The sequence below is a fragment of the Globicephala melas genome, chromosome 11, assembly GCF_963455315.2.
Source record: "Globicephala melas chromosome 11, mGloMel1.2, whole genome shotgun sequence".
Taxonomy (NCBI): domain Eukaryota; kingdom Metazoa; phylum Chordata; class Mammalia; order Artiodactyla; family Delphinidae; genus Globicephala; species Globicephala melas.
Genome location: NC_083324.2, coordinates 98,980,096 through 98,999,416, shown reverse-complemented (window position 1 = coordinate 98,999,416; position 19,321 = coordinate 98,980,096). Strand labels below are relative to the sequence as shown.

At 45.2% G+C, this 19,321-nt stretch overlaps 1 protein-coding gene across 8 annotated transcripts in view; it reads left to right on the top strand.

Annotated features, from left to right (window-relative positions):
* Positions 1–19,321, top strand: part of FARS2 (phenylalanyl-tRNA synthetase 2, mitochondrial) — a 509,124-nt gene that overhangs the window by 190,491 nt on the left and 299,312 nt on the right. For all 8 annotated transcript variants that reach the window (XM_060308104.1, XM_060308099.2, XM_060308101.2 and 5 more), the window contains one exon: positions 17,451–17,611. In XM_060308104.1, the coding sequence (XP_060164087.1) occupies positions 17,451–17,611 (161 nt within the window). The remainder of the gene's footprint in view (positions 1–17,450; positions 17,612–19,321) is intronic.

Here is a 19,321-nt window from a genome sequence, read left to right as displayed (position 1 = left end):
TGACTGGTGGGGCATTTGTGTCACAGACTGAGGCTTTCAGCTTTGGAGAAGTAGGCTCTGTGTCGGTGGGGAGAACAGTGAGTTCAGGTTTGGAAATGTTGATATCACTTGGTTGTGGCACATTGGAAGGTGTTTGGGTAGATGAATCTGAGGCTGTGGCAAGGGGTCGGGGCTGGAGAGAGAAGCTTGGGAGTAATCAGGTGATAAAAGAATGGGATTCTGTGTAATTACCTAGGGGAACACAGAGCGGGAAGGACGGGAGGCAGAGTGGTTGCCTGATGAACACCAACACTGAAGGATGGGCCAGAGTGTGGGCCCCTGAATAGGCTGCTGCCTTGACCTTGGACTTCCCAGCTTCCAGACTTGTGAGAAATGAATTTTTATTGTTTATGAACCACCTAGTTTGCGGTACTTTGTTACAGCGCCTGAACCGACTGAGACGTCGGCCCTAGGAGGCCGCTTTTGGCAGGTGGGGCTCTTGTCAGTGTTTGCGAAGGCAACCCTGATAGAACGGTGTCGTAGAAGCCAGAGTGCTGTTAAACCGGATCGTGCTGAGGAGTCAGCAGGGGCTGAGGATTGGAAACGGTGAGTGTAGACTGCCCTTTCAAGAAGCTTGTCCAGAAGGGGAGACGTAAAATATGCTAGAAGCAGCACACGGAACATTTTCAAGGGAGAGCTTTAAACATGCACATTGGTTGAAGGAGGTGGACACTTTGCTGGTGAAGCCTGGACGTGGAAATTAATCCATCTATCCTGTACCCAAGGCCCCATAAGGAGGTGTGTCTAACAGAGGAGCTGCTCTGTATTCCAAGTATCCTTTTTTTCCCTACTATAGGACTCTCTGAGCCCAGTCCCCTATGTAATTTTTTTTTCCCTATGTAATTTTTTTAAAAAATGAAATAAAATAAGGGTCCCATTGTGTTATCAAATTCAGTTGTCTGGCTGTTGATACCACCACAGTGTTTATTCCACTACGTCTCACTGGGTGGATCTGAGTGTGGTCTTAATGTTGAGCTACATTGAGAGAGTAGATGATTTGTCTATTCATAGTTTTCTTGTGTTGCTTTGAACAAGCAAATGAGATTAGAAGAGCTAATTCAAGCTCAGAAGCTGTAGGTGACCCTAGGTGACTTTCTTAAAATTCAATTTTGCTTCCTGTCAAATAGCGTGACCAAGATTGAGGTCTTCCTGCCAAATAGTCCTGGCCAGTTACCCACAATGCCAGGCTGTTGGCAGTTTTCGGGGGTGGCGGGTGGACGACAGTTCCTCCTGACCAAAGACAGAGGTGCTCCGGGGCCCTGCTGCCCACAAGCATAAGCAGAACCTGAGGGTCGTAAAGTTAGTTCAGAGAGGGAGCATCGTGCTGCATTGGTGGTGGTGGTGGGTTTTTTTAAGAATGCTTTTATTCAGGTTTGTTAAGTCTGAGTGCAGGCACGTCAGAAGAGGCTGTAGTGGCCACTGGTACCAGATAGTCACACTTCCCGTCTTGGTTGTGGCTCCTGCTTGGAACACCCACATCCAGTTCAAAGCTGCCCCATTAGAAAAGTAATTATGTCTCTTGCTTTCTTAGATCAAGCTTGCATAGTTACTTCTCTGTATTTGGCAGGGTGTGAAGGACGTGAGCAGTTCTGTCCCTGTCCTTGAAGAGCACATCTTATGCAGATGTAGAGGACGGATGTGTGGACATGGGGGGAAGGGGAGGGTGGGATGAACTGGGAGGTTAGGTTTGACATAAATACACTACCATGTGTAAAATTGATAGCTAGTGGGAACCTGCGGTATAGCCCAGGGAGTTCAGCTCGGTGCTCTGTGACGATCAAGATGGGTGGGATCGGGGGGTGGGTGGGAGGGAGGTCCAAGAGGAAGGGGATAGATGTATACGTATAGCTGATTCACTTCATCGCACAGCAGAAACTAACACAACATTGTAAAGCAATTATACTCCAATAAAAATTTTTTTAAGTTATTGTTAAGAAAACTTTTAAGCATTCTACAGAGTCTAGAGAATAATATAGTACTCTGTTCAAAATGCCAGCTCATGAAATAAGACATCACAGATGGGACTGACGCCCCTGGCGGCAGTGTGTGAACTTGCTGTTTGTCCGCCTTCCTGCCAGCATTTTTCATTGTCAGACTGCAGTGTTTGCCAGTTTGATGAGTGAAAAATGATGAAGCCATATTTCTCAAATTACCTCGAGTTCCTGAGAATAGATAACACATGGAAGATAAGTTTGCAAAGAAATAGAGCCCCCAAACGAAATAAAATATTGATTAAAAATTCATGATAGGGATTCCCTGGTGGCGCAATGGTAGAGTGTCCGCCTGCCAATGCAGGGGACACGGGTTTGATCCCTGGTCCGGGAAGATCCCACGTGTCGCGGAGCAAGTAAACCCATGCGCCACAACTACTGAGCCTGCGCTCTAGAGCCCGCGAGCCATAACTACTGAGTCCGTGTGCCACAACTACTGAATCCTGCATGCCTAGAGCCCGTGCTCCGCAACAAGAGAAGCCACAGCAGTGAGAAGCCACGCACTGCAATGAAGAGTAGCCCCCGCTCGCCACAACTAGAGAAAGCCCGCGCGCAGCAACGAAGACCCAACGCAGCCAAAGATAAATAAATAAATAAAATAAATTTATTTAAAAAAATTCATGATAGATCAAAACTAAAAATGAGAAAATATTGACAGATATGTATGTTAATGAATCAGAATATATTGAGCCTCCTGATGGGTTTGGATTGGTCCCTGAATGATGGATTTGGCTGCTTCCCTCCAAGGGAGGCAAGGGAGGCTTTTTTTTTTTTTGCGGTACGCGGGCCCCTCACCGCCGTGGCCTCTCCCGTTGCGGAGCACAGGCTCCGGATGCACAGGCTCAGCGGCCATGGCTCACGGGCCTAGCCGCTCCGCGGCATATGGGATCCTCCCGGACCAGGGCACGAACCCGTGTCCCCTGCATCGGCAGGCGGACTCTCAACCACTGCGCCACCAGGGAAGCCCTAGGCTTACTTTTGACAGATGCTATTTAGCAGCAAGAGTGATGGCCATGTACCTGCTTCTTTCCTGATAAAATTACACCAAAGACAAGCTCGGGTTCTTAAAAGCCTTTTTTGTTTAAAAAAAAAAAAAACACATACTTTTAGGAGTTCTTAGAAATCCTTTCATTCCCTTTGTAATTTTTTTTTTTTTTTTTTTTTTTGCCATGCCTCGTGGCATGCAGGATCTTAGTTCCCTGACTAGGGTTTCTTGTTCCCTAACCTCTCTGGGTCACCTGTTTTAGTGCTGACTTCCTTAGACATTCAAGGGTTGTTTTTCCTTATGTTTTAGCCAAATTCTTGTTTACTGAACCTTTGCACAGTGTAGGAACACCATTTTCTTAATAACAATTTGTAAGTGGTAGGCTCTCTATAAATCTCTTCCAGTTTATATGAAATGTTTATACTGAGTTAGCAGAATTATTTTTATAGGACAAGGAAAAGTGGCATTGATCCTCAGTTTGGTACCAGTTAGAGGTTATGCAGATCCCTTTGTCATGTCAGAATGCTAGGGCTGATTAATCATCAGGACAGGCCCAGCCGTGCAGAGCTAACAGAGGACCCCCTGAAATCCCAGTGGCTTAATCCATTGAAAGTGTATCAGTCAGAGAGAGCCACAGTGATAACATCACGGTTCCCATAGCAGAGGACGGGAGAGCTGGAGGGTCTCCAAGGGGGCTGGGGGGGGGGTGTCTCGCTTTTGCCTGCTTCGGTTCCATTGGCTGGAGCACGGTCACATGACCGCCTGGCTCTGCTGGGAGGGTCCAGGAAGATGAGAATGACGCAGGGATTGGTTTTCACATGGCATTTCCCCACACAGAGATCCTTCTTATGGCCTAGATGTGGCTTGACAGAGTTTATTGATGAAAGACACAATCTGTGTCATGGTTCCGACTACCAATTTGGTCTGTCTGATGAATACATGATGTTATAGACATTTCGTGTGCTTAGACCCGTGGGATTGTGTTTTTAGCTTTGCCAACTGATACCTTATTTTTATCCAGCTCTATTCCTATGTCCGTTTAAGTTCCCCTCCATCTGTTTTATCTCTTAGGTTCCATAGCCAAAATGTTAAAAATGCCTCGGATTCCTTGGGAAGAAGAATGGAGAAATTGGTCATGTTAAATCCCCATTCTTCTGTTTCCTTGTTCTATTCCCCGTCATTTCTATTCAGTTTAATATTAAACGCTACTTTCTTTGGGGTCAGGAGTAAAATATTTAAATATTTCAGATATTTACGTGTTACCTAGAGGCATAAGGAGGCAAGAGCAGGGGTGGTGGGTTGGGAAGCACAAAGGAAGAGAACTGAACGAGGCCGTTTGGTAGCGGGCGAGGAGAGGAAGGATAAGCAAACCATTTATAACACTGAAGTCACTGAGCTGGACTCAGTAGATGTAAACTTCTAAAATTGTTTTGTTTTTCACACCACTGCCTCCAGCAAGTTCTGTCTAATCGTTCTTCCTCATCCAGAGTGAGATTTCAAGCAGATCCCATGGCTTTCCTGGTCACTGTCAAGTGCAGTCCAGGCTAATGGCAAAGCTTCCATCTTCCATCCAACTGACAGCTTTCTCCCTCCCTCAGCTCAGAGTAGGGCACAGGGGTGGAAGCTGGAAGGGTGGTGATGGGGGAGGGAGAGCAAGGGGAAAGAGGGCTGGGCACGGAGGGGCGGAGGAGGCGACGGCCAGGGAGGGGCCTCTGTCGCTGCGGAGCTGGGATCTGGCAGTGTGACCAGTGTCCAGATGCTGGCTTTTTTCTCAGGGGCTGCTTGGCGGATCCCTTAGCGATTCACCACTATGGAGCCTGAAGGCTTCAGGAATGGGTGACAACCTACCCGGCTGATGGCTGGGTCTCTGTATTCAGTGGTGTATTTATAGGCTCATGCTGCTGAGGTCAGCTCATGCACTCCAGGACCTGGGGGTGGGGTGCTTTTCGAGCTTGAGGGCCCACCTGGGCTACAGGAAACTCACAATTCGGTTGTCCAGCACAGACCTGTTTTCCTGCTCAGGACCACAGCCGTTTCCATTCAGTGTTCAGCCTTTAGAGTTTTTCAGGTGTGGGTGAGGGGTAGTCTCTAGGTCCCCCAGACCCAAGGAGACACTTGCCAAGTTCTCTAGGTGGTTCCCTAACCCCTGCCCCACTTCCTTGATGGGGGGGGGGTCACTCCCCATTTCCCCTGGAAGGGAGGAAGAGGCAGCGGTAACAGGACGTAACTCTCCCAGGAGCTCATGTCTCCAATAACACAGTGAAATCTCAGCTTCCCTAACAGCATGGAGGTGGCAGAGGGGTGGTGAGCAAACTCATCGCGCTGTCCCATGGCATGTCCACCATCCACCTCTCTTAGCCTTTGGGACCTCTGCCAACAGCGGGAATATTCCATTTAACATTGTCCTGAAGCAACAAGAGAACCTCCGCGAACATGAGAGGATTTGTCGGCCTCTGACGTGAGCTACCTGCTCGCAGTGCAGGGTCCAGGGGAGCGTGGTCTTTGCTGCTTTCTGGGTTTGCGTCTCCACAGACCTGGGTGGTGACCGTCACGAGCACCTGCAGAGCCCTTCCTTTGCTCTAGGCCTCTTTTGGGTAACAACTAATAACTCACAGGAGCTTCACGAAGGCTCCACGAGGGGGTTCTGTTGACTGTCCCAACTTTACAGACGGAGAAGTGGAGTCAGAGAGACAGTAAGTAAATAACTGGCCCAGGGGCGCCCGGCTGGTGAGTGGGGCAGCAGGACGGGGCTGGGTGCAGAGTCAGTGCTCCCAACCTGTCTGTTCTTTAGATTAACGGTGGTGATTAGGGAAAAACTTCCACAGGGTCCCATTCTGCTCTGAGGAAGATGCAGCCCCTGTCCGTCTGCAGCGGCTCTCTGAGATCTCCAAGCTCTACCGAAGGCCAGGGGCTGCGTTGGGTAGGGAGGGGCCCATCACCAGACCCTTGTGGAACACGGAAGGGCCGGCTTCCTTCCTCTCTTGGGCACTCACTCCTGGGGAGTTTCCTAGAAACGGAACACCTGGCCTCTACTCACTGAGAGATTCTTCTCTACCCAGCTTCCACATTCTTCCCAGCAAGCAGAACCCTCCTGCTAAAGAACTGTCTTGCCTATTTGTACACAGGCTGCCCTGACCCAGAAAATGAGTCTGTTTCCTGCCCGTCCCCTCCTCTCCATCAGGTTCTGAGAGCCCAGAAATGTCCAGAAAAAGGAAGCGGACAGGGCAAGAGCAGATTCCCCAGGGGAGCTCAGATTTATATTGGGAGAAAAGGCATGAAGATTTCTTCATTCAGGGATCCAATCAATACTATTTATCAAGTTTAAAAGTTCCCCTTTATTCATGGTGCATCTTGGTATAGAAGTAATAGTTGGATGTGACCTGGGTAGGTTAATGGGAAAGGGGTAAAGAGAGAGAGGGGAGAGAAGTGAGGGCGTAGGGCACTGGCATCCCCGTGCCTGGTGAGTGTCGAGGGGCCTCACTTGACCTGTCAGAACTGTAGACAGCCCAGTTAGGAAGGATTTACCAGACTGCCACGATGGGGAGGCAGGATTTCGCCCTCCACAAATGTACAGAGCTGCACTTGCTTTTTCTTTTTTCTTTTTTTTAAATTGAAATTTTGGGGGATAATAGTAGGTTCATTTGCAGCTATAAGAACAGAGAGATTCTGTGTACCCTTTATCCTGTTTCCCCCAGTGGTAACATTTTGCCAAACTATAGTCCAGCTACACCAGGTTATTGGCGGTGACACAATCCATTGATCTTATGCACATTTCCCAGTTTGACTTGGATTCATTTGTTTGTGTATTTAGTTCTATACAGTTTTATCATGTGTAGATTCACCTATTCACCACCAAAGGCAAGATACAAAATAACTCCATTGCCACAAGGATCCTTCACATTACCCTTTTATAATCATATTCGATCTCACCCAGATCTGCTGTCCCTGACCCTTAGCAGTCACCAGTCTGTTCTCCATTTATAAAATTCTGTTATTTAAAATGTTATAGCAATGGAATCATATAGTCTATACCCTTTTTGGGGATTGGTATTTTCCACTGGGCATAACTCTCTGTAGATTCATGAAAGTTGCTTCCTCTGTCCCTACAAAGTCCATTTCTTTGTGTTGTGTGGGTCAGTGTTCCGTGGCGTGGATGTCCCACTATTTGTGTAGCCGTTCACCCATGGGAGGACATCTGATACCCTTGCTTTCGACCTCTTGGGTCATAGGCAGATTGGCCTTTCAGTGGTTGTTTTGCTGTATCTCCTTTTTTTTGACGTGAGGGTGGATGGAACCATATCCGTAGACTAAAAGCTTCTGGAATGATGTATATTATCATATGTTGATAGAAAAAAAAGCCATTCCGTGTGTTCTTAATACTATTGGGGCTTATTATTGTTACATTCGAATGATTATTACATCCCTGGCTTTCATACAGTGGGGAGCCGATAGGTGACGTCGTGTAATGTTAGCGCCGTGTGCACAGTCCCTTAGAGTGCAAACAAGCAGTATCCCTTTAGGGTTGTGTTCGGTCCTGAGCCGTATTTGTTCAAGTTTGTTGTAAGTAGTGCCCACAGCTGAGCGGGTCAGGCCCTGGACAGTTCCAAGGTGGACATTGGCCCCGGGCCTCCAATCAAGCCCTGATTACTTTGGCTTCGTACGAGAGAGAACACTGTGGGGTGCCAATGAGGGGACAGAGGATGGGATTACGGTTTGAAAATAAGAAGGGAAGCGTGACTCAAACAGCTTTGCCAAGAAAGTTTTGGTTAACTTGTCCTTAAGATATTTGGGAATAGACCGGATCAAGCTGTTTGGCTTTTGCTCAGAAATCTTCTTTTGCGTTTTGGTAAATAACTTGGCTTCAGGACTTCCCTGGCGGTCCAGTGGTTAGGACTTGGCGCTCTCACTGAGGGCCCGGGTTCGATCCCTGGTCAGGGAACTAAGATCCCGCAAACCACACGGCACAGCTGAGAGGTCCTAAAGGCTACTGAACTGGGTTCAGGCTAACATTAAAGGCTGATTTTCCTCTGCATGTAGATAGTCGCTAGATAGATGGTCTAAAACAGTAAAGACCATAAACATGTAACTCTGAATTTTAGACTATTGGAGCAAGCTGAGGACGAAAATAGAAGTCTGTGTAAGATACTCCTATTGACTTGTTTTCTGTTTGGAAAGGTCAGAGAACATGTCCACAGCGGTAAAACAACCCAATTAATATCTGTCTACGCAATAGCAGCCAGTGATAATCTCATGCAACTTTTCACGTATTGACAGGTGGGATTGATGCTCCAGGCGGACAGGTGCAGCACAGAAGGCAGATGTTGGGCAGCGGGCTTTATCCAGCAGTTTCTACCAGCTCTCAGTGGAGGCAAAGTGTTGCTTCTCAGCTGCTTTTCCTCTGAGGGTGGGATACTGCTTGACTATTAGTTTGTTTTAAATGTCATCTTTTAATTATATTTTGGATAATGATGAAGAGAGAAGCACCTCGTTTGGGAGAGCACATCCTAAAAGGCTCGGCAGCTCCTTTATCTGCTGCCGAAAACAACTCCCACTAGGAAAGAGGGTTTCATTAATTGTCATTACTCGGGAATTATGGAATTAGAACAGCTCACGTTTCTTTTATCATTCATATATTTAAGTGACAGTGGCATTACTTACTCTAAATTAAATTCCTTGCATGGTTAAAATATTATAACAGTGTGACAAGAAATAGAGCACTATTAACTTTTATTTTGGAGTCATTTTTCTAACAGATACGAAGGCACACTTTTTCAGACTACGAGGCGAGACGCATTATTCCTTGGTTCTGTAACAGAAAGGAATAGATAAGTACATCCAACTTAATACTTCAGGAGTTTTAGGGATGGGTTAATGTGTTTATAAGTCACCTAAGCGGTTTTCATGTCCTCCACACTAAGAAGGAAGAGAGCATTCTTCCACAGTGCTTCCCCTGGCGGCCAGGGGCTGGGCCGCGTTACTCTCTCCAGTTGGAGCTGGCCCTATACCTCTGTGTTTCATGGTCAGTGGCAGGACTGTGTTGGCCGCCATTCAAAGGCCTGTCCCCAAGGCCACATCGTTCTTGTCATTTGGGCTCCGGGGGTTACACTTTCCATTTCTGCTCCTTTCTTCCTGAAAGACCTCTCAATCCTAGTTTGCTTTTTGCTGTGGCCCAGTTTTGATAACTCTTGCTAATAAGAAACCTTAACGATACATTTGAAGTAGGTAAAAGCGTATCCCGACACTAATAATTCCGTGTAGGGTTTGCCAAGCATTCCTCAAATACCTGTTACGGTCGTGGTCACCTTATGAAAATTGGTGTACGAAGAATCCCCATTTAGTTGAAAGTGTTTATAATTAATGACCATGTTAGTGCACTTACAATGTGATTTGGTTAAAAAAAAAAGTCTCACATACAAATTTTGGGAATATATTGTTACCTGCAGTGCTGTATGCAACTCAGGCAGTTAAAAACAAAATACAACAAACAATCAAACAAAAGCAACTGCTCTCTCAAAAATGGACAATGTCCAAAGCTAGTAAACCGTTAGGAAGGCCAGCTTTTGCTCGCTGCAGACCTTTATTTGCAATGTGCTGCACAATAGTACTTAATTCTCCTGAGTTCTAGGACCTTAGATTGAAATGTGAGGGAAAGGGGTAAAGGATAAAACTACTGTATTTTGGCGGCCAGTCAAAAGGAGGTATACGAAGTGGGAGATGAGTTCTCGGTTGATCATACTCAAGTCAATATATTTATTTATTTTTTAATATTTAGTTAGTTAGTTGCGGCACGTGAACTCTTAGTTGCAGCATGTGGGATCTAGTTCCCTGTCAGCCCAGGACCAGGGATCGAACCTGGGCCCCCTCCATTGGGAGCGCGGAGTCTTAGCCACTGGACTGCCAGGGAAGTCCCAAGTCAATATGTTTAGTTTTTAACTCTTAATAAGTGCTAAGCAAGGCATGACCATTGCCTTTACATTTTCAGAAGGTTCTGAATTACCCTGTACTATTGTCAACTTGGTCACCTCAACTCCATTTCATGTTTCTGCCTCCATATGTTTGCTTTTATTTTTCCCCCTTGTTGGAAGGATACAGATTTTTAGGACATAGATCCCTAAGGGAAGCTGGAGACATTATAAGGAGAATTCTGGCTGGATAAGACCACTGGGGATGGTTTCACGTACTGTTGATTAGTATATGCACCAGAAATTGCTGTCTCCTTTATTAAGAAAACCAAAGTCTAGGACCCAGAAAGGAAAGGGGAATGTTCCAAAGGGAGTGTTTTAAGATGGGCGTTAAAGGTTTTATTAGAGAATGTTGATTAGGACGCAGCCCAGCTCAGACCGTAGGAAGGACCACGGTTTTCAAGGCTTGTAGAATCCGATCACAGTCTGTTCCGTTCCATGGAAAGGTTCTTTTCAAAGAGGTCCGCCTTGGATCGCGTGAAGGACTTATTGGCAGAAGCGTGTGGCACCAAGGCTATATAAACTAGAGAAGTTTCAGGTGGGAGGTTGCTCTCAGGGCACAGCTCAGAAAGTCAGTCATCCAGTGACAAGTCTCCCAGGAAACAGTTCAAGGATTGTAGCTGGAAAGCAGGGGATCAAGTACTAAGTCCACGGTGGGAAGAGAAGAAATCAGAATTCATGTAGCTACGCTGGCCTCTCTAGGCCTGCCTGTGCTGTGCAGTGTCGTGCTGGGATACTTGGGCCTTTTGTCCCTGAGTGGCTGTCGTTGTAACTAACGGTCAAGGGGAGTAGAGGCGTTTGTCCGACACTGCTGCTAAACGCTGGCCCCAAGCTCCCTCTGCAGCTCTGTGTGTGTATTGGTCAGGTGCAGGGTGAAAGGCATGCTTGGAGACATGAAACCCCACCTTCAGAGAAGCCTACTGATATATTTAAACAGCTGTGTATGCAAATCATTTTACTAGCTTTCATGGAATAACGACAAAGTCCATCAGGAAACTGGCAATAACAAAGCAGAAAGTACACAGACATAAGTGGAACTTTCTGGTGTTTTGAAATACTTTGAACAGAGCCTCCTCTCTAAGTTAATGTTTGAACATGAGTCTGGGGGAACATTCACTGGATATATACTTGAAGTGAAAAAGACAACAACAACATAGGTTTGAGTCCCAGTGTCTGTGTGATCTTGCTTAAATGGTATTTACTTTTGAAACATCGCTAACAATAGCAGTCTGACATCCCCCACAGGATCATTGTGCGGATCAAAATCAAGGTAATATAGGTGAAGTGCTTTGTAATTGGTTAAGTTCTATAAAATATGAATGTTAATTGCTAGGTTGTTTCAGTGTTTCTTTTCACAGTTATTTTGGGAAAGTGTCAGTTCATTGAGCCAAAGAATTCCTAGAAATCAGCCCCTATTAACAGGGAAGTACTTAATATAATAAAAAATTTGTTCCAATATGTAATAGTTTAAAATTTTAATTTGACCTTTGGCTTTGCAACAAAACCGTCTATGAGAGGGAACCTCAGGGTGCAGGGTTCGGTCACTGGGGAAGAAAATAAGCTGGAAGGAAGGAAGCTTGGAGCAGAAGCAGCTCAGATCCTAGGCCCCGGGAGCTGCCGCCCCGCATGAAAGAAGCTTGGTGACAGTGACGGAGGCAGGGTGAGGGGACAGAACATTCAGTTTTCCTGTCATTCCTTTCGTTTATGTTCCAATTCTCTCCTGTCTGAGATGTCTTTTCCAAAATGGTATCTCTCATGTCACCTCATGATGGATACACTCTCTGACAGATAAAAGATTAAAGAAAGTCACTGCCTGTGTTGAAAACTTCATTTTAAGTATGAGATTCTTCCTAATACAACCCATGTAAATGCAGCCAATAAACTAAAAAGTGGAAAAATCTCAAAACCTTGCCTTCCTGCCATTCACTCATTTCCTCACAATGCCTGAGCCCTTGTACATGCTGGACACTGGTCCAGCCCCTCCAGGTGTGTCAGAGATGGAAACCAGCCCAGGTCCTGAGCCCGTGGATCAGATGCTACCGGCAGAGTCTGACAGTAAACAGTAAACAAAATAAATATGGAAAATTGTGGGGTCTAAGAGGTGATATTCTCTGAAGAAAACAGAGCAGAGTAAGGGGATTAGTGACTGAAAATCTTTCTAAGAAGGTCAGCCTACATATAAAACCAAAATAATGTGAGATAAGAGTCCAGAGATGGGAAAGTTTAAAAACAAGAAGAGGAGAAGGAGGAGGGAAAACCTGAGTGCCTCCCATCCGGAATATTCTGTTTGACTGAGGTGCTTCTTTACAGTCAGTTTTATGCTCCAGAGTCTAGTTTACTGGAACCCTCCAGTACTGGAATGTAGAAAAAACTACTGCCTTAAAACCCTGTCAGCCCAGGAGCACCCGGCAACAAATTACAGCTGAGGATTGCCAGAGACCTGAAAATTAGACCTGTCTGGGATGACAATACCTTTAAGTGTCTGGTTATTTATGGCTCTCTTTCTTCCGTAGAGAAGTGGGAGTGCCGTATAAAAGTATGTGCAAGAGGATAAAATAAGTAGTTCAGATAATCAGGACAAAGAGGATGTAAGGATAAGAAAATAAAACTGGGACAAGAGTCACGCAGAGAAACGTACCGCTGTAGAGGTGACCTTGGAAGGATGGCTCTAAGCGTCCACGGGGCCAAAGTAAGGAGTAGATTAGGATCAGTTACGTAAGTCGCGATATCCTTAAGCTGAAAACAATCCAGTTGTTCACGAGAAGGAAGCTTTTCCTGTTCCCATTTTCTTAGATCTGAGACCAGCTTATTTCATGAAGACTCGCAGGAAGACTGAGCGACCTAGTGACCGGCATTCTTGACAAGGAGTTCCTGGCACCTTATGAATGTAATAGGCCGGTAGCTCAGTGCAGGGGGTGCAATTCAGAAGAAGCAGATCTAGATGGGACCAAAACAAAGTGTTTCAAAAACAGAATCTGGTACAGCTCAGCGAATAGACGCCCTTTCTTACAGCCCTTCCTGGTAATAGATTGTCACAAGCAGGCTTTTCAGTAAGAATGATTGTGAGAATCAAGGGTTGTGGGCAGCGGTAGGAAGCTGGAGGCCAGCTGTTCCCTGCTCCTCGTGGAGGTCTAGTCCTTGAGCTTCGACACACAAGCTGGTTGGGATTTTAGGTGCTGATGGGATGGCCCCTTGCTGGCCTGAGCCTGGCGTCCTCTCAGGCCTGTCCTTACTGACAGCCACGTGGGACTGAGGCCCCGAGTCACACACACCATATGGATTATTGTATGTTTGTGATCTTCCTAAATTCATGTGTTGGTTTCCTGTCAGATGCGTTCCCGAGGAATCTTTATGTAAACAGTCATGCCATCTACAAATACAGGCAGTGTTACTCTTTCCTTTCCAATCTATTAAGCTGTTTTTATTTCTTCTTTACCTTTTTTTTCCACTAGCTGGGAACTCAGACAGAAATAGAAATAGCAAGAGTAGACATCCTTCGTTTCAACCCGACCCTGAGGGCAAAGCAACCAGCCTTTCACCATTGAGTATACTATTAGCTGTTGTTTTTTTATTGTGTCTTTTATTAGATTGAAGAAGTCCCCTGTGTTCCTCATTGGCTGAGAGTTTTTATAATGAATGGATGTTGAGTTTTGCCAGTTGCTTTTTCTGCATCTATTGAGATGATCATGTTTTCTTTTTTAAGCAGCTTATTAAATGAATTACACTGATTGGTTCTCATATGCTGAGCTAACGTTGCATTCCTGGGATAAATCCAGTCGTGATACAATGTCCTTTTGTGGATCGCTGGGTTCCATTTGTTAATGTTCTGTTATAGTTTTTTGTTTTTCTCTGTTCATGCTGCACATGGAATCCTCCTGAATCTGCCTCACTCACCTGCCTGCCGCGAGGCTAGGATGACGGGGTTCACCTGGGACTGTCCGTTGGAGTGCCTCGCGTGGCCTCTGCGTGTGACTGCTGCTCAGAGCTCGGCGGCTGGGTTCTAAGAGAGGGTGTTCTGCAGGGAGATTCCTGGGAGGGAGTGTCTGGAGAGCGGGCATTGCAAGCCACCAGGCACTAGCTGGGTGGCTTTCTCTAACGTAACCTTGGAAGTCACGTAGCATCACTTCCCTCACACCCTGTGGGCTGAAGCAGTCACAGCCTACTGGGATTCAAAGGGAGAATATGCAGGAGCTTGTGGTCGTTTTCTGAAACCCCACGGATAATGACACTGATTTTCCAGGCTTGGAAATGTATTGGCTCTCATAGAAATACAGAGGTCAGTTCAGCTTGTAACCCATGTTCGCTAGTCACGTGATTTTCTTGAAGGTCTGGCACCGCTGTGTCAGGGGAGGAGTGCTTTGTTCTTATAACTTCTCAAAAATAAACAAGAGAAACTACTGTGTTTTATCTAGCCATGAACATTTTTATCTGGAATATTTCTCCTCACACTTCATAGAAAAGGCACGTGGTATAAAGTCCCCCCGTCTTCCTCCACTTGCGCAGTTCTCTCCCCCACCCCCCCCCCCCCGAAACAGACAGACAGCTGCTGCTTTCCTTTTATAACCATGACATCCCATAACGGTACTAGTTTTCAAACAACTTTAAAACATGTTTCTGAAACGTCTTTTCAAATAAAAAAATAATAAAGAGAGGTGGAATATTAATGTTGCTTTGTGAGTTAGACTTTTTCCTTAATTATTAACTCTTTTAGATTTTATTATGAAATTTTTAGATAAAACCTACCATCTAGAGCCCAGTATCTGTAATTGAAAGAGCAGTAGATTCAGGGTATTTGAGTTTATTTCACATCCAGCAATTTTTAGTGTCTTAGCTTTTGCTCCTTCCATCCGTTACCCTCCCTTTCTTCCCCATCTTCTGAAACTTTCCTAAAGCAAAACAAGAATAACACAGAATAAGAGAAAAAGAGCAGCAGTCTCATTTTTCAAATGGGTGAAAAATATGATATGACGACATTCACAGAAAAGGAGAAAAAACGATCCTCAAGCAAATGAAAAGCTTACTTAAGATAAACACAAGATAAAAATGCGCTGTTACCGTCTTTTACTTATCAGATTTTGTTTTTATTTTTTTACGTTACAACCCTCACGTACACCTGTATTAAATAGTAGTGGCATAGTACATACTCATTTTATCATAGACATTTTTCATTACTTCTTATAGTCTGTCACTTGATCAACATTTATTTGTATAATTATGATTTTTAATGACTACACTAAACTGTACTATAACTTTAAGGCATTCCCTAATTTGGGGCATTTAGGTTGTTTTCATGTTCTTGCTGTAATAAGTTATACAGCTTTGAATATCTTCCTTCATTTATCTTTTTGCTTCTGTTGAATTATTTCCTTAGGATAAATTCCTAATGGAATCAGAAGGATAAAGAGTTTGAGCGTTGTTACGGATCTTTGTATGTGCTGCTGTATTTTCCAAATTGTCACCAGAATAAATAGTGTGACCAGCAGTCACCGAGGGCACTGGGACCACGCCGTGCTCGGCGTGTGGAACCACACCACCAGGCCTGGGCAGTGTCGCTTAAAGAGAAAATTATTCTTTTAGGACACAAAAGCAGTGTATCACACTCCTATTAATTTTTACATTTTTCATTGCAGCCTTCTCTGTGGTTTTCAGGCATCAGTATGACTTACTCGAAAGAGGGTGCCTCACCCTTAGCTGCTCTTCTAGGCAGCCGGCCAGGGGTCAGGGGCTGTGCTCCCTCCTTCGTGACCCCGCTGTCTGTGTTAAGCCCCCCTTCCCCCCTGCCTCGCATGAGAGGTCATCTTACTCAGGACACACGTGGCTCTGCACTTGCCCGGCCACGTGCTTTTCTCCCTGCGTGTCTTCCCTCCCGCTACTGCTGTATTCTCTCTCTCTGTACCTTTTCCTTTTGGGATCTCACTTTGAATATTTTTATCCATTCATCTTTTAAACAGATCATCCAGCGAGGCTCACCCTTCTTCGTGGCTGCCATTGTTGTAGTTTATCCTTGTGGTTTCATTTGTAAGTGGCAGTGGCGCCGGCCCCTGGCCAGAGGCAGGTCCTCTCTGCCGTGTCTCTCCTGCCTGAAGCTTGCCCGGCCGGTGAAGACGTTCCTTCAGTCTGGAACTTGCCTGCATCTTTCTCTGCATTTGGAGCAGCATTCGTTTTTCGTGTTGGGTAACAGATAACCTCATACTTAGTGGCTAGAGCAGCACGCACTTGTTATGTCACGGCCGCCGTGCGTCAGGAGTCCGGTGCAGAGGGCCTGGTCCCCCGCCCAGGGTCTCGACAGGTTGAAATCAGGGTGTCACCAGGCCACGTTCTCCTCTGGAGCTCAGGGTCCTGTCTTCCCTCATTTGGGCTGTCAGGAGAATCCATTTCCTCACGATCGCGGGAGTGAGCTTCCCATCTTCTTGCTGCCTCCAGGGCCTCCCTTGGCTCCCGGAGGCGTCCCTCCAGGTCTGGCCACACCTGGGCCTCCTCTCTTCACGTCAGCTCAGCTCTCCTAAGCCAGCAGAAGACTCTCTGGAGTTTGCTAAGATGGACTTGCATAAAGTAACCTAATCCCAGCAGTGAAACCCTAGGGATTGGGGAGCGGTCCCTAAGGGGTCCCCTCGCAGGGCGTGTGCGTGGGGGTGGGCGTCCTGAGCCATCTCAGCGCCCCCAGCGTCCTGCTCACCCCTCAGAGTCCAGTCGAAATGACGCTGTCTCGTGAGCTCTTCCCTGTGCTGGGTGTTGCTCCCTTGCCCCCTTCGCACAGCAGTTGGTGTCTTCCGTCTCACTCTGCTTCACGTGAACGAACCCGAGACTTCATGTGTTGCCATAGGTCTGAACTACACGCTCACCCTCGGAGGGGCTGGTGCCACGTGTGCATGTCACCTTGGCGGGCTTGCTCCTTGTGTGTTACTGGGGCAGCTTTTACTAAGAGTCAGAGTGTGTTCTAGTAAACTGAGGGTTCTTGGAGGCTGGACACACACTTCCTGAATATCAGTGGTCCACTGTGGCATGTTTTGAACAAACCTGCCCATCTCGTAAGCCACCTGGGGACAGAGCCTGTGTTTTCTCTCCTCTCTGTAACCTGAACACAGAGGCTGAATGTTGGAAAAAGGGGGAGCGCAGATTACAGGAAAGTATCTCAGAGGCAGGAACCAGGGCTTAGCCAGCCTGGGATTTAAGCAGAAATGAAAGGCAGTATTAGAGAAGTTCGACTCCAGAGTGCCTCGGGGAGGGGAGCGAGGGATGTGGGGAGCACGAAAACTGTGAGATGGGGGTCCCCTTGGGTGTCTCCGCGGCCCCTCCCCCCCCAGCACCCTTCTGGTCGGCACTCACCACGGCCTTATCTGGGTGGGTGTCAGGAGTGGGATGGACCTGTGGACCCTCGTGCTCTTTTTGTTGTTTTTAAACTTTTTATTTTATGTTGGAGTATTGCCCTTGTGCTTTTTTAACCTGTTGTCTTGTCTTCTTTCTTCTTTGTAGCTGGTGCTGAAGATCAGATCGGTTGGGCCTTTGGCCTTGGGCTGGAGCGGCTGGCCATGGTCCTCTACGACATCCCCGACATCCGCCTCTTCTGGAGTGAGGATGAGCGCTTCCTGAAGCAGTTCTGCGTGCAGGACATCAACCAGAAGGTGAAGTTCCAGGTAACTGACATGAAAGAATCAAGTAGATGATAATTGAGGGGGTTACGTGCCTGAAAATAAAATCATTGTATTTAAAGATAGTGTGACTTTGAAAAGAGATTTTAAATAGAGATTCATAAACACACAGGAGATCATACACCTCCTGAAATTGTATGCTGAAAAAAGAGGATTTATCAAGCCTGTTAGTCTAAGCAGAGAACAAATTTTGGGCTTTATTAATGGCTATTTTATCATGAAATATCCATCTTTATCACTGATGATACTTTCACAGTTCAGTTTTTTTTGATGCTAATCTAGACACATTGGCTTTCCTGTGGTTAGTGTTTGCAATGTATATTTTTTTCGGCATTGTATTTTCACTTTCTGTCTTTATATTAAAAACGTGTCTCTTGTAAACAGTTGGGTCTTTTTGTAAACCCATATTTAATTGGAGTGTTGAATGTATCTTACACTTAACATAATTACATGGGATGTTCTTGGGTTTAATTTTATTATCTTAGTTCTTACTCATTTTCTCTTTCTGTTCTTTATTTCTTTATTTGGAAATTGAGGTTTTGTGGGTGTGTTTCGGATGGCTTTTGTATTATATTTTATTACCCTATTGCTATTTAGTGTCACCATTTTTTGTATTATTTTTAAGTGGTTATTCTAGATTACAATATGTATAATTAATTCATCACACTTTACCATGAGTAACTATTACAACTTCATGAAACATTTAACAACCTTACAATAGTGTAATTCTATTTACTCTGCCTTTTTTTGTATTATTATTGTCATATTTTATTTCTTTGTGTATTATAATCCCATAATAAGTTGCTCTATTTGCTTCAAATAGCCAATTGTCCTTTAAAGAAATTGAAAACTATATTATTTTATATTTTCCTTGATATTTGCCCCACTGATCACCATTGCTTTCTGCCTATCATGATTTTTCTCTGTGTTCATTTTCTTCAAGTCTGAAGAACTCCGTTTACCATTTCTCGTAGTGCAGCATGAATTTTCCCAGCTTTTGTTTGGAAATGCCTTTGCTTCACCTTTATTTTTTAGGACTATTTTCCATGAATATAGATGTCTAGGTTGCCAATGTTTGTGCATGTTTTTTTTTCTTTTTTTTTTTCTCTTAGCTCTTTAAACATGTCATTTCATTGCCTCTATCTTTTCACTCTGGTTTTTAGCAGGTTGACCTGTGTATGACTTTTCTGTCTGTTATCTTGCTTGTGGTTTCGCTGTCTTAAATTAGTGATTTTCAACCCTCTTTGAAAATTCTCATTTGGTATCTCTTCCAACAATTCTCCTCCTTTCTTTCTCTGCTTTTCAGGTGGTAACTGCATGCATATCAGGCCATTTGCACATATGCCATAGAACTCTGATGCCCAGGGTTTGACTTTTTAAATTTTTTCACTCTGTGCTTCATTTTGGATAGTTTTTCTTGTCTTAGCTTTGGGTTTACGCATCTTCTCTGTTGTGTCCAGTTAACCATTAAGCCCCTCCAATGAGTTAATCGTTCCAGATATTGTATTCATCAGTTCTACAGTTTCTGCTTGCTTCCTTTTTAGAGTTTTTATGACTCTGATGAAATTCTCCATCTTTTCACCCATTTTGTACATTTCCCCTTAAATTCTGTAGCATATTCGTAGTAGTGATTTTTAAGTCCTTGTCTGTTACTTCCAACCCTTTAGTTCTCTGTTGTTCTCCTTTTAATCTTCT